General features: G+C 39.7%; 1 protein-coding gene across 4 annotated transcripts in view; it reads right to left on the bottom strand.

Annotated features, from left to right (window-relative positions):
- Window positions 1-6,075: 6,075 nt before the first annotated feature.
- Window positions 6,076-14,285, bottom strand: part of LRP4 (LDL receptor related protein 4) — a 107,688-nt gene continuing 99,478 nt past the window's right edge. For 3 of the 4 annotated variants that reach the window (XM_088145697.1, XM_088145698.1, XM_088145700.1), the window contains exon 38: window positions 6,076-13,157. In XM_088145697.1, the coding sequence (XP_088001823.1) occupies window positions 12,825-13,157 (333 nt within the window). In that variant the 3' untranslated portion in view covers window positions 6,076-12,824. The remainder of the gene's footprint in view (window positions 13,158-14,285) is intronic. The other variant, XM_088145701.1, reaches the window with a different exon arrangement.

Genomic DNA, 14,285 nt, shown 5'->3' with positions numbered 1-14,285 from the left:
ATATATATTTATAGGGCCAAAGAAAGGATTTATTTGGGCTTTCAGAATGATAGCTTATCATTTCATGTATTTGCTGAAAGCATATAACACAGCAATGGTTTTATATTATGGAGCTCTGATACTATAAATATGCAAACCTAAACATGAGGATTTTGAAGTGACAAATCCTCTGCCACTTAAGAAACCCTGCCAGTTCATGGTAACTAGGTTGAGCAGTGTGTAAGGTAGATGTAACTTTTTAAATCCTGTGTATGTGGGTACTTTAAGTCATCTTGTCAGAACAGTAAGGAAATGCTATTCTAAGGCAAGGAGCCCACGCTTAGTTCACCAAGAAAAATGGCTATGGCTGTATTGTACCAAACACTGATTGCAGATGTAGTGCTTTCCATGGAGCTCTCTAGGATAAGCCCCCACAACAGCGCTACTGTTTGTCTACCCTAACTTCCATCTACCATTCTTTTACCTATATGATATAACGCAAATGTTTTCTTTAATTATTACTAGTTAATATTTTTAAAGATAAACAGATATAACCCTGTTTTAATGTGAATGGAGCATGTCTTTCAGCTAGCATGTTTCAGTTTAGGCTACTGTAATGCTATGAGAAAAATTAAAATTGAAAGATAACATAAATCAATGCACAATTGCGAAAAGATGATTTTAGAAAACTTTCATTAATGAGGTACCTGTTTTCATTACCATGTAGGTTATGTTATAAAAAAAACAGTTCATGTTTTAGATTAATTGCAGTCTCCTTATTTAGATGTATAGCAAAACTCTTGGAAACTCTGATTTGGTTTGATTTTATGATATCGGATTTTACACACGTTTGGAAAGATCTGGTTTGAAAGAGTTGATAAATAGCAAGGAAAGAAACTGATGCATGAAGAGCTAGTTAAAGAAGTTCTGGAGGCTGCCCAGTTGCCTTGTGAGTTGCCCATTTTGCATGTAGGAGGCCACCAGAGGAACAATAGTAAAGAAGCCAGAGGGAATGCTTTGGCTGATGAGGAAGCAAAAAGGGCAGCTGAAGGGGAACACGTTGAGATAGTTAGATTATTGGTATCAGCTCTAGAGAAGGAACTGAATCTAGTTTTCACTGAAAAAGAAAAGGCTGATTTGTCAAAGCTGGGAGCGGTTGAAGTTAATGGCAAGTGGATTTTGCCAGATGGAAGACAAATGCTAAATTCAGCCCTAACCAGAAACGTACTGGACATCTTACACCAAGGTAGCCATTGGGGAACTCAAGCCCTGGCTGATGGATTCTTGAACCAGTATGGATGTATAGGATTATATACCATAGCCAAGCAAGTATGTGATAGGTGTTTAATCTGCAAAAAAGTTAACAAGCAAGTGTTAAGAAAAAGAGAACAAGGGGGTGACCATTAGCTCTCCGCCCATTTCAAAGTATTCAAGTGGACTACACTGAGCTTCCTCTAGTGGGGAAAGTAAAATATTTGTTAGTAATTATAGATCATTTGACAGGATGGATAGAAGCCTTCCCATGTGTTAAAGCAAATGCAAACACTACTTGTAAAATTCTTTTAGAAAACATCCTTCCGAGGTATGAAATTGTAGAAAACATAGATAGCGATTCCAGGACCCACTTCACTGCTAAGATAGTCCAAAGGCTAATGAAGGCTTTAGAAATTAATTGGGATTACCACGCCCCTTGGCACCCAGCCAGTTTGGGAAAAGTAGAATGAGCCAATGCCACAATTAAACAGGTTTTGTCTAAATTAATGTTAGAAACTAAGTTGCCATGGACTAAGTGCCTACCATTAGCCCTCCTAAGGATTTGGACCACACCAAGGAAAGACATGGGAATCTCTCCATATGAAATGATGTTCGGGCTCCCATATTTGGGAAGAACATCGGGGTTCCCTTCAATTGAAACAAAATATGCGATGCTGAGAAACTATATGCTGGGGCTGTCCTCTTCTTTGTCTCACCTCAGGTCGAAAGGACTATTGGCTCAGACACTTCCACTCGATTTTGCAGTCCACTGATACAAACCTGGTGACTGGGTGCTGATCAATGGTTGGCGAGATGAAAAGCTAAGCCCCACTTGGGAGGGGCCCTTCCAGGTCTTACTAACCACTGAAACGCTGTTCGCACCCAAGAGAAAGGTTGGACCCATTACACAAGAATGAAGGGACCGGTGGACAAACCAAGGGAGTGGAAAGTGCAGAGCAATAAAGATCCTTTAAGGTTGGTTCTTCAAAGAGAGCCTAGAGACTAAATGTGTTGGTTCTGCAATTGTAAATGCTGTGAAGACAATTGTTGTTGTTATCATTGTCCAGATTGCTCTCCCATTTGCTTGTGCCCAGAGTGTGATATATATATGATCCAAGAAAATGAGGATTCTTTCTATAATGTTGATTATTCTGCTGTGCCTCCCTCTTAAACAATGTGCCCATCAGCCAAAATGTACAAAGTGTTACCAGAATGTTTGAGTGGGGGGAAGAGTGTACTTATCCTTCCAATCTCACTCACATGTTAATTCAGCTTGCTACAGGCAGGTGACAGAATGTTATGAGAATGGAAAGAAATATGTTATGGCACAGAATTTAGGAAAAAAACGGTGCTTCACTAGGTGTAACCTGCCCTAAGAAGCAGGAGTAGTTGTGTTTTAACTTGGCTGGTCAGTGGGGAATGGGGGAAGACACCATGGAGCAGTTGGTACAGTTGAAACAAGAAAAAGAGACGAGGAAGGCTTTTGTCCCTAAATTAACAACAAAGCTTCTTGCTCCTACTGAACCTATACCAGTTAATCCCTCCTTGTGATGGAATGGTTTGATGAAGGCCATGCTTGGGGAGATAAGCATTTCCTTAGCCCCCAATAGGAGTGTGGGAAGGTTAAGAAGATGAGACTGGCACCACCCTAAGGAATTCACGGTGTTTTCGCTTGCTGGCTTGGGAAGTTTAGATTCAGACTGGACAGATTTCTATCTTTGAGGTGGAAGCTAATAAACGCAACAGAACTGCATCTGTACTGTCTCGTGGAGTTCTTTGGGCTGAACCTGACATCAATCTCTCCAGACTGAATCTAAACTTCCCAAGCCAGCAAGCCAAAACACCGTGAATTCCTTAGGGTGGTCCCAGTCTCATCTTCTTAACTTTCCCACGCTCCTGTTGGGGGCTAAGGAAATGCTTATCTCCCCGAGCGCGGCCTTCATCAAACCATTCCATCACACTCCTTCTATCAAGAGATAAGAACAGAAATTCCCCTTCCCACCCCTGCCACAAATCTGTTTATAGATCTGGCCAAGAAGATCATGTAGGCGCTAAATGTGACTAACTGCTGGGTTTGTGGTGGTTCCTCTATGAGTGAACAATGGCCGTGGGAAGCGAAAGAAATAACCCCTCTTGAAATAGAAGCGTGGAATCTCAATCTAACATTTACCCCGGAACGAGACCAAAAAGGTGGGTTTTACAAACATCTTTCACAGGAGAAACCTGTATTACTAGGTTGTTCTCCCAGAAATACTGTGAGTCAGTGGGAGAAACCCCATGCCATAATGTGCTTATAGTAAATGATACCCAGTCAGAATGGTGGTTTGGTTCAAATTCCACTAACGAAACCAACCCCTTCCAAAATATGGGACTGAAACAGCTTTGGGAAGACCCCAAAAAACATAACCTTAGAATGAGTGGTACCAGATGGACTCTTCTGGCTGTGTGGGAGGTTTGCCTATTCCAGATTGCCCAACCGGTGGTATCGAACTTGGCTGTTGGGCACCATAAGACCTGGATTCTTCTTGTTGCCCCCCTCAACAGGGGAGTCCTTAGGAATACCAGTCTATGATGATCTACGCAGAGTAGAAAGGGACCTAATAGGAGGCACTCAAAATTGGGGTACAGAAGAGTGGTCTCCAGCTAGAATTATTCAATATTATGGGCCCGCCACTTGGGCCGAGGACGGAACCTACGGGTATCGAACCCCCATTTACACGTTAAACCGGATAATATGCCTCCAAGCAGTTTTAGAAATTATCACAAACCAAACTGCCACCACTCTAGAATTATTGGCTAAGCAGCAGACTCAGATGAGGGCAGCTATATACCAAAACCGGTTAGCCCTTGATTATCTTCTTGCAGAAGAGGGAGGTGTGTGTGGAAAATTTAACCTGTCCAATTGTTGTTTAAATATAGATGATAATGGAAAAGCTATCTACAGCATTGCTTCCAATATCCAAAAGGTGGCACGCATTCCCATTCAGACATGGAAAAGTGCCTGGGACATCCAACAGTGGGATAATTTGTTAGGAGGGGCCTGGAGGAAAAAGGTTGGATTTTTCCTTTTATGTGCAGTGACTGGATTGTTATTCCTACCCTGTTTGATTCCTTGCTTTATACGATTAATTGGTAATGTGGTAGAAGGAATGCAACTAACACAGAAAAAGCCCTTAAAGGACAACAGCAAGGAGTCCAGAAAATAATGGTATTAAGGAAAGGAAAGCCAAAGCAAAAAGATAAAAGAATTAACCTAATGATTAAATCTCTAGAAGAAAAGGAAAAAGAAATGGAAGAATTGATGTTACAGCGATTTCAGGAACCCTCCAGAGTGTTAAAAGGTAAAATTGTATAAAATTTTAGAGGGAGGATTGTAAGGAATAGAAATTACCTTTTAACAAAACTTCCTGGTGTTCAACACTTAACAAGGCTTTCCGATACTTAATGTTTAAAGTAATTAGGTTTGGAATTTGAATGTGCTTACAAAAAGGAAGGGGCCACACCAAGGTGAGACATGGGAATGAAAGATAATGAAATAAGTGTTGCCTTTTGTTAGTAAGAATGTGTGAATCAGGGAAGGAAGTAAAATGACACAAAGGGCAGTGATTTAGTGGAGACAGGATGGCCCTCGGCCTTGACACTTATCTCAAGGAAATTATAAACTCTGAATAAGAAAAGGGGGTTTGGGAATAATTGTATAAAAGAAATAATGTATTCGTTTTAGGCGTCTTGGATAGGTTGTGAACTCGGATTAGCCCACCCCAGGGCAAAAACGAGGCAGAACCAATGCGACGTGTGAAGGGGTGGATAAAAACCTTGCTGAAATCTGTAATGACACGCTTCTTGCAGCCTGTGAGCTGAGTAGCATCAGCCTTTGCAAACGCTTGGAAATAAACTTTGCCTTTCCAAATCCAAGGAGGATTATTTGTGCAGCTTTGTTTCTCACATTATGTTATAAAAAAAACAGTTCATGTTTTAAATTAATTGCAGTCTCCTTATTTAGATGTATAGTAAAACTCTTGGAAACTTTGATTTGGTTTGATTTTATGACACTGCTCTGGGAAATGGTATATTGAGAATAAAGACCCTCTGATCTAAAGTAAAAATATTCACAGCCCACAGGTTGTTAACAGGGAGCAGGAAACAGATGAATGTACACTGTTTAAAAATGCATTATTAAGCATTTATATTATCAGCATGATGCAAAAATCTTTATGCTACACTTGTGTTAAAACAGAATCTAGGCAATATCAGCCTCACTGAATTAAGCTTTAGAATTTTTTGACATTAAATCTCAAATGTGTAAATTAATTCCATCAATGAATTCCCATTCCCCTGGCTTCACATTACTCCCAAGAGAAGCTGAGACTTTGTGAAGTCTATTTGTTTAGGAAGCAGGTTTGGTTAATGTGTAATTCACAATTTAAATGGACAGCAAAGTGATTTTTAAAAAAGCTAGATTTATATTAAATTATTATAATTCCCTAAGATATTGAACATAGCCGTAAAATAACTATAAAAATGACATCTCTCCAGCAAGTAATGTTAAAACCATTACACATGAATGCAGGGAAATTACTATCATTAGCTCAGGACATATAGGAGGAAAAATTGCTTTTTACATAGTAAATCAGTGCTCAAGAATTATTCCCCACTCCTGGCCTTTCCACATTCTGTAAAGTCCCAGTGCAATGAGACTTGCTTCTTTGAACATGCGAGCAAAGAACCGTGAATTAGGTAAGGTTGGGCCAAAGCCTGCTAGTACAAGGGAAGCTCATCTCTGCTTGTTTCACAAGTGAGATTAGAACAGTTGGTGCCATTCTTTCAATTTCCTGCTATTCACACGGACACTGTTTGGGGTAAAATGGAGGAATAAGGCAAAGGTTTTGAGGAAGCAGGTCAATGCATACATTTCAAAATCAGAATGTGCAATAGAAAGCATCCTTACCTACGAAGGAGGGTTCAAGTACAGTTTAGTGCATGTGGCTGGGACGAAAACACAACTGACCCCTGGTGAAACTTTTTCTGTTGATCATCTGAATTCCTACACTCAAAAGCCTCACATCCCTCACTATGTGAGAAGAATGACTTCATCTTTCGCAATTTCTTCTATCAAATGAAGAGGCCTTGATATTGCCATATTTGCTGCTACAAAGCTACATGCCGTGCTGCAACTTGCTTTCCTCATCCCTCAAGTTTAAGGAAGGTTTAATGGCCACAAAGGTTGGAACCAACTAAAAATAAATATAATTAAAATCTAGTTTCCCCCTCTGCATGTAGAAGAAAAACGTAAACATGACAAAAGCAGCCCCAAACCCTAGCCAACTTTTAATAGGAATGCACATCAATCAAGTTTTGGCAATTTAGTATATAACCAATCCATAACTTGGGGAAATGTATATGTATGTAAATATAGCTAGCATAACATCTCCATGTTGCCTTCTATCATCCAATGGGGAATGTTTTCTTTCCAAAATGTACAGACAAAAGTAGATAACATGGCTGTAAATGAGGTATAATCTCAAGTCAAAGTAAATAACACATCAAGGAAATAAAGTTTTCTGGAGAGGAAAAAAAGCCAGCTGGAAACCATGAAGGATACATATACTGAAAAATGCAAAAAAAACCCCAATGGTCTCTAGATATGTAGAGACTACAACTCCCCAAATTTACTGCCAGCTTTGGATATGCAGGCTGGAATTTCTGGGAACTGCAGTATCAACATCTGGAGGACATCAGATTAAGAAAAGCTGAACTAGACCTAATACTGGCTTCCACCTCCATTATTTCTCTTGTAATATTAATGTATTTGCTAAGTGGAGATTTTGCAGAAATCAGTGCCTATGGGCTTTAAATTATTCTCCTGAATGCTTTCACATTTAAATCCATAACCAAGTTTCAAAAAAATGAGACAGATGGGGACAAAAGAATTCTTGTAGATGAGAATGAGAGAAAGTATAGGGCATAAGCACCTTGCCAGCTGTCTCCTGAAAGTGCAAGATCTATTTTTTCATCACAGTTTATCTGAGAATGGAAATCTAACATGGACCTCTTACACTTTCACCTATACTTTTAAATGTATCCCTGCAAATGGAAAAGGAATTTTAAAGCAAAAGATATACTTCCTCATCCTAGTGTCTTACAGATGCATTGGATTTTATGCTGGTTAGGAGAGTATGAGAGTTAAAAGTTCAATATGTCTGAATGATATCAGGATGAGGAAGACTAAGGGTGATTCACAGAGTTTTCCTAACATGTAAACAATCACAGATCATCCTCAATAATGTGTCTTGATTTTAGAAAGGCAATTATTTGTATGAACTTTTGTCTGGCCTTTTCACAGACATTGCTGATGGGAATTTCTGCAATGGAGCAGTCTTTTTTTTTTCTTCCATGGCTACTAAAGTAATAGAAATCATTGTAGCTGATTTATGAGCCTGGTCATTGAAATATCCAGGATGGGATACACCTATGTATAGGAAAAAGCTGTGAACATCAATCTGGCCTTTGAGGCCCCAGATCTACATTTAACTAATGAATGACTTAAGTTTAGACGCCCCTAGTTTTAGTGAATTCCTAACTGAACAAAAGCTGATGCAACTCCTGTATGGTACAAAGTTAAACATGATATCTATCTCCAAGTTTGAATTCATACTTATTATTTGTATGCAGTTGTTTACAGATTCAAAATAAGAAAACAATGTACAAGTAGACCTCGTTTAGCGACTGCAATTGTGTCTGGTAATTTTTGGTCACTAAGTGAAAAATGACATGACTGTGACTGTGCTTATGATTTTACTTCAGCTTTCCTTTGTTTTACAGCATCAGAAGAATATGAATATATCTCCCATAGTATCTGTCTGGCCGGTTCGATCTGGTAGGGTGGCATGCTCCTGGTCCCATTGATTAAACAGTGCCACCTATTGGGGCCCTGGAGGTGCACCTTCTCTGTAGCAGCGCCTGTCCTCTGGCATGAAGTTCCCCCTGAGATTTGAATGGCTCCCATCCTGCTGGTGTTTCAAAGGGCCTTAAAGACCTGGCTCCTCACCAAGGCCTTTGGAGAGGATGACTGATGCCTGCCTGCCTGCCTTTCTCTTTCTCTTTCTTCCTTTCTTTTCCCATCTCAGTTTATTTTCTTTGCCAGTTATGTTCTTCTGTCTTGTGCTATTTTTGTGTGGGTGTTTTTTCCCCCCATTGTTCTTTGTTTTTAAATGTTTTAAGGATTGTAAGCCACCCAGGGTTGTTTGGAGTCAGGCAGCATATAAATTTAATAAATTTTTATTATTTATTATTATTATTACCACCCCAAAGAAACAGGTGAGCCCAAACAGTGGGAAAGGTTTCCAGATTTCGTCTCATGAGGCAGCTGGGTAAAAGGGCAAATCTTATAGCCCTTTTTCCTCATTCTCCTGCCTTTTGAAATGGACACTCCAGTGCTGGGATAATTAGCAATAAGAGAATTGATGTTTGTATTTACATTCATTGGAGAGGACAGAATTACAAGAGAGTAAGCAGGCACACGATGGGAAATACACATGGAAAGGAATGCACTAGTGCTAGCTGTTTGCCTAGCTCACTCCTGGCTGTGAGCCAGGATCCACTTAGGAGACAAAAAAAAAGTCTTTAGTGTGAAACTGATTAGGGCCTTGTCAGTTTCAGGCAGCAGCTGCCAGCTGGCTGGAGGGTTGTAATCAACTAATTAAGGTCATAGAGCTGAACTTGTTAAGTTATGGTTAGTACTTTTTAGGGAATAAGAAAAGCAGCTCAGGAAGAGATAACCTGTTTAAACAACCTCTCCACCCTGCAAAGGGACAAAAAAAGGGGGAAAACCAGTCAGGCACAGGACAAGGATACCATACTCATTATATTGGCAGACATGTCACTAAGAGAGAGAGAGAGACATTGCAAAGGATGTAAATGCAGGCACTGGTCACAAAGTTACTTTTTCATCACCTTTGTAACTGAACAGCCACTGTCTGAGGCAGTCGCTAAATGAGGACTACCTGTATACGGCAGATTGCAAAAGTCTAAACTCCCTTTTTAATTAGTACTTTCTAACAATCCCCAGACTTGAATATTATTGAAAATCTGTGGGAAGATCTCAAATGTGCAGTATATGCAAGGTAATTTAAGAATATTTCTGAGCTAGAAGATTTGTGCAAGGAAGAATGGCGAAAAATTTGAAAAGCAAAAATAGACTCTTAGCTGGCTATCAGAAATGTCTGAAACTTATTTCTGTCAAAGGAGGATTACATTATTAAATATATGGTTTGAGACTAATATTAACCACATGTAAATTAAATGAGATCAAATTTAGCTTTTTCTGACCTATTCATTTCTTTTTGGATTGCATCTTTTTGTGTGTCACTAAAATGCCAGTTGGCCTGAAAAAGTTGCATACCTTGATTTACATGATGAAATTAGAAAATAATCATAACAAAATTTGTTTTCAAAAAGGCACTCCACAAGGAAGGCCTACTTAACTATTATATTCCAATGTGTATCTATAAAACCTCCAAATAGACTTTCACATCCAGCTTGAATTGAAGGGATATATACCAGATACAGGTAGTCCTTGCTTAGTGACCACAACTGGAACCAGCAACTGTTGCTAAGCGATGTACTCACTAAGTGAAACATCACATGACTGTGACAGATTTATATCACTTCCCATTCAATTGTTAGGTGAGTCACCACAGGTCGTTAAGCAAGACCATGACTTGTGATTTTACTTCTCCATTGACTCTGCTTGTCAGGAGCTGGTTGTGAAGCACACAGATGGTGATCACATGACCATGGGACGCTGCGATGGTTGTAAATGCCCACTGGTTGTGAAGCATGCAAATGATGATCAGGAGACCACAAGGACGCTGCAACAGTCATAAATGTGAGGACTGATCGTAAACTTAATTTCTCAGCACCGTCATAACTTCAAACAGTTGCTTAGCAGAGCAGTCGTTAAGTGAGGTCTACCTGTAGAGTGATAAACCTGGAAAGTACAGTTCAATATACTGAGTGACCTTTCACCAGACTATCAAGGACAGTCAACTTTCTTTTCAGAAACAGACTGTTATAAAAAAAATAGAAGCAATGTTAACAGTGTTCTACACAATAAGCCATATTTAAGTGCTGTGTGGGTACTTAATCCCACATTCTAGGGTTCAAGTGCTCATAAAATTTAAAGTACTCACTTTTACATATCTGACTTTTAGTAAGATCTCTTTCTGAAGAGGATAGTCTTAGATACTGATGGAAAATAATGTTTTAGGTAGGGCTGTTTCCCCTTCTCCTATCCCCTGTGATGTTCAGAATTCAAAGAGAAGAAAGTACAGAGGATATAGCAATTATTAAGTATCAGCATAGGAACAGAGTCAGTTATGAAAATATAGCATAAAATAGACAAGGTACTTCCATCCATGGAACTCCATAATTAAAGTTTAGACTAGTTTAACATACACTAAAGCAATGGTCAAGAAATGGCCAAACTTGAACAGTTAAGAGTCTGAAACTGAAAAACACAGCTCAGTTGAATAGCTTTCCCCAATTTCATGCCCTCCAGATATATTGGACTTCATAAATTCCCATTTGATCTTGCTGCTTAGAACTGGGAAGTACTACAGAAGTCTGTACTACTTAGAACTGCTGAACACATACACAGCAATAGCCATCATTGCTGCCATTATACAGCTGCTACGACCAAGCTCTGTACTGAAAGGATTCCTTTGATATATGATCAGGAAAACATACTTGTCTGCATGCATTATTGTTCTAGGTGATTTATCCAATGCTTGAATGGGGGAATTGTTAAGTTATCTTGCTGATAGCAGTATATATTCGGAAAAGAACAAAGAGCTATGTTTCTTTCAGTGATAGAAATGATGTAATAAAATTAAAGTTATGTTATGGTTTTGAGCAGAGGTAAAAAATAATCTTGCTGCAGTCCATGAGTCCATTTGGAATTTTTCCTGCCTTCCTGTTTGAACTATACATGACAAAGCAGTTGGATGACTAAATGGTTTAGGCCCAGGAAATCTGTGCTCCTCATCAAGAGTAATGTCATGGGGACAGAACCATTGTCCATGCATCTTTCACTGATCATGGGAGACCAGCTCCAGGATGGGAATGAGAGACTGTATCACATTTTCCCAGAGAATACCTCATATGGTTAATAGTTGTAGACAGGACTTCCATAGAACTTCTGTGTTGTCAAATGAAGTCTGGACAATGTGCAAAACCTTATTCTTTGTTGTATAAATCACCGCCCATCGTGCATGTTCTGAAATGGCAGTTTCTCAGTTCTGACTTTTTGTTATAGCATAGAAAGAGTAATAGCATCATCATTGATGTAGTTAAAGGGGAAGAATTTTTATACAAGCAAATTATTTGTAGTGTGCCATCTGTCACCTTAACTGTACCTTATTTCCTATCCACATACATTATTTTTCAATTGCACACACCCACTTTTTGACACCACATTTTCTCTGCTCAACCAATACAGCAGATATGAGAAAAAAGGTGCAACTAAATTATACTTTCCAGGATTTCTAAAGAGAAAACACAGGCAAAAAAAAAGTTAGAAAAAGTCCCCTATTTTTCAACAGTAATTTGGAACTGGATTTTTAGTATACCTCTAGTCCAATTTTGTTCCAGATACTCAAAACTAATGCACTGCCTTTGTGTTCCACACATATTTCAGCAGCACACATCTTCAGCAGTTGGCCCTGTGAACTAGGTAATAAAGAATGAATAAATAGCATTGAAGCAGAACTTTCCTTGCAAGTCAAAACTAAATGAAAGCCCAGTGAAAACTGAAAAAACAGTCTATCCAGGAAAGAGATACGTAAGTTCTATCTGCAAAAATTAGAACTATATTTTAGGAAGGGTAGGGGGAATTATATTAAGATGGATGTAACAGGACCAATGACTGTTGCCAGCAACAGACTAAGGTTTTACCCTTTAAATTCCTCACATCCTATATCAGATGCAGCAATGGTTCCCCAGTTTGAAATAATGGTGGTGATATTTTATTGTCCCCCTGCAATTATGTTTTAGATGTATTTGCTCTCCTTGTACAGAATCTGTGAAAGTGACCTGCTGTTGTATCCCCTTGCTCACTTCAGACAGTTCAACTGGCCCTAACCCTTTCCTCTTAAAACAGAAGGAGTACAGTGCAAAATCCAGTTAGTGCCAATACCCTCTGAGAAAAGGTAACAGGTATCAGGAATGGCTAAGTTCAGAAAACTGGCCACTGAAGATTTGGAGTCTTTGACCAGCTTATGCACAAACCCAGATGAAAGCTCTGTCAGATTCAAGTGGGGAAAAAAAAAGCTGCTGCTGAATTTGATATCACAGCTTCTAGGATGAAGGGGTGTATAAATAAACATGAACTAACAGTGAGTGAAAAGGGTCTCTTAGTTGTGTTCCATCTGCCACAAAGGCACAGTCTAGCCCAAATGCCTCTCCAAAGGCAGTCTCTGGACTCTGTACGACCAAGAGGCTAGTCTCTGATTTTTTCATTGAATAGAAGGCAGGATCCTATTTGATCAATCTGAAGGATGACAGAGAAGAAGGGACAAGTCTCTGCATATGCTTTAGACTTCACTTTCTGTTGAGGGTTTGCGCTGGTGCTTCCAGCCTGTGTCTGGAAGGGAGCCACGACGCTCAGGAGTAGTGGCTGCATTGATGCTGCTGCATTCTGACTGCTCCTCCTTCAACAGTTGCTCAGTTTCAGTGTCACCCAATGAGCCAGAGCTGGCTTGGATAGAGACTGTGTCAGTCTTCATGCAGACATGGTCGCGAAGAATACATCCCCGAGAGCTTCTTATCTGTTTAAGATCATCCCATTCAGACTCATCATTGGACAAGAGGCATATTCCTTCAACAATCTTGATCTTGTCCTTGGTGTAGCTATGATCAGGACCAGTCTACAAACAAATAATACCAAGACATATGTACAGTCAAGTATGAGAAAGCAGAGTACTTTGGAAAGACTAGTTCTTGTCATGTGAATAAAGAAACAATGGACTACAGCCTCCAACTCATAGGGCAGATAATCTTCCCAAAAGATCATCATAGCTCCATCTAAACCAGACTTTCCCAGCTTGGTGCCCTCCAGATATGAAGACTAGTAAAGGCAGGAAATATAGTTTCAAGTGTTGAAGGCTGATCTGAATTAATTCATATTTAAGAGTGTGCTACAAACAAAACAGAAAGCACCTATAGAGGAAATAGCAGTTGATCTAAATAAGTGATTCTAGACAAGAACACTGGCAATATTGGTGGAAAGAAGCAGAAGAAACAGGCAGTTTTTGGAGTTTCTCATTACACCCATGTAACACCACTGCTCCACCAGCTACACTGGTTCCCAGTAAGCTTCCAGGTCCAATTCAAGGTGCTGGTCATCACCTATAAAGCCTTCCATGACATAGGTCCAGGCTACTTGCAGGACCGTCTTTCTCCCATTGTTTCTGGCCACCCCACCAAAACTATAGAGGGGCCATATACTGGGGCCCCTCCATTAAACAATGTCATCTTGTTGGACCTGAGGTGTGCCTTCTCAGCAGCAGCACCTGCCCAATGGAACAGCATTCCGCTCCCCCTCCGAGACTTGTATGGCCCCAACTCTGTTAGCCTACAAGGCATTGAAGACTTGACTATTCCCCCAGACATTTGGCTTAGGGAGTGGAAGAGCTTTGTTGCTGTTGCTGATGAGTAGACTCAATGATTTCCTTGGGCACCGGGGGTTGTTCAGTGGGATTGTTCGATTTAATCCTGTAAACCACCCAGAGTCACTTGTGTGAGATAAACAAACAAACAAACATACATAGTTTCTAGTCAGATTAACTAGAGATAGAAAAACATTTCCTTTGACTCCTAAAATATAATGACGTGGAGCCAAAAAATGAACCAAACTCGCAAAAGCAAAATGTTACTGAGATGCAAGTGCGTACTATGCAAAATGTTATCCTTAACTGTCAAATCTGAAAAAGGAAGCACACATTTGAAGATGATTGATGGAGGGCAAAAAATTTTTGTCCCAGCACGTTATAGCT

The sequence above is a fragment of the Python bivittatus genome, unplaced genomic scaffold (assembly GCF_059951505.1).
Source record: "Python bivittatus isolate LINGU-HERP-01145 unplaced genomic scaffold, Pbiv_v1 ctg000480_np1212, whole genome shotgun sequence".
In the NCBI taxonomy this organism is placed as follows: domain Eukaryota; kingdom Metazoa; phylum Chordata; class Lepidosauria; order Squamata; family Pythonidae; genus Python; species Python bivittatus.
The sequence above is the reverse complement of the archived record's forward strand: the minus strand, read 5'-3'. Positions and strand labels throughout refer to the sequence as shown.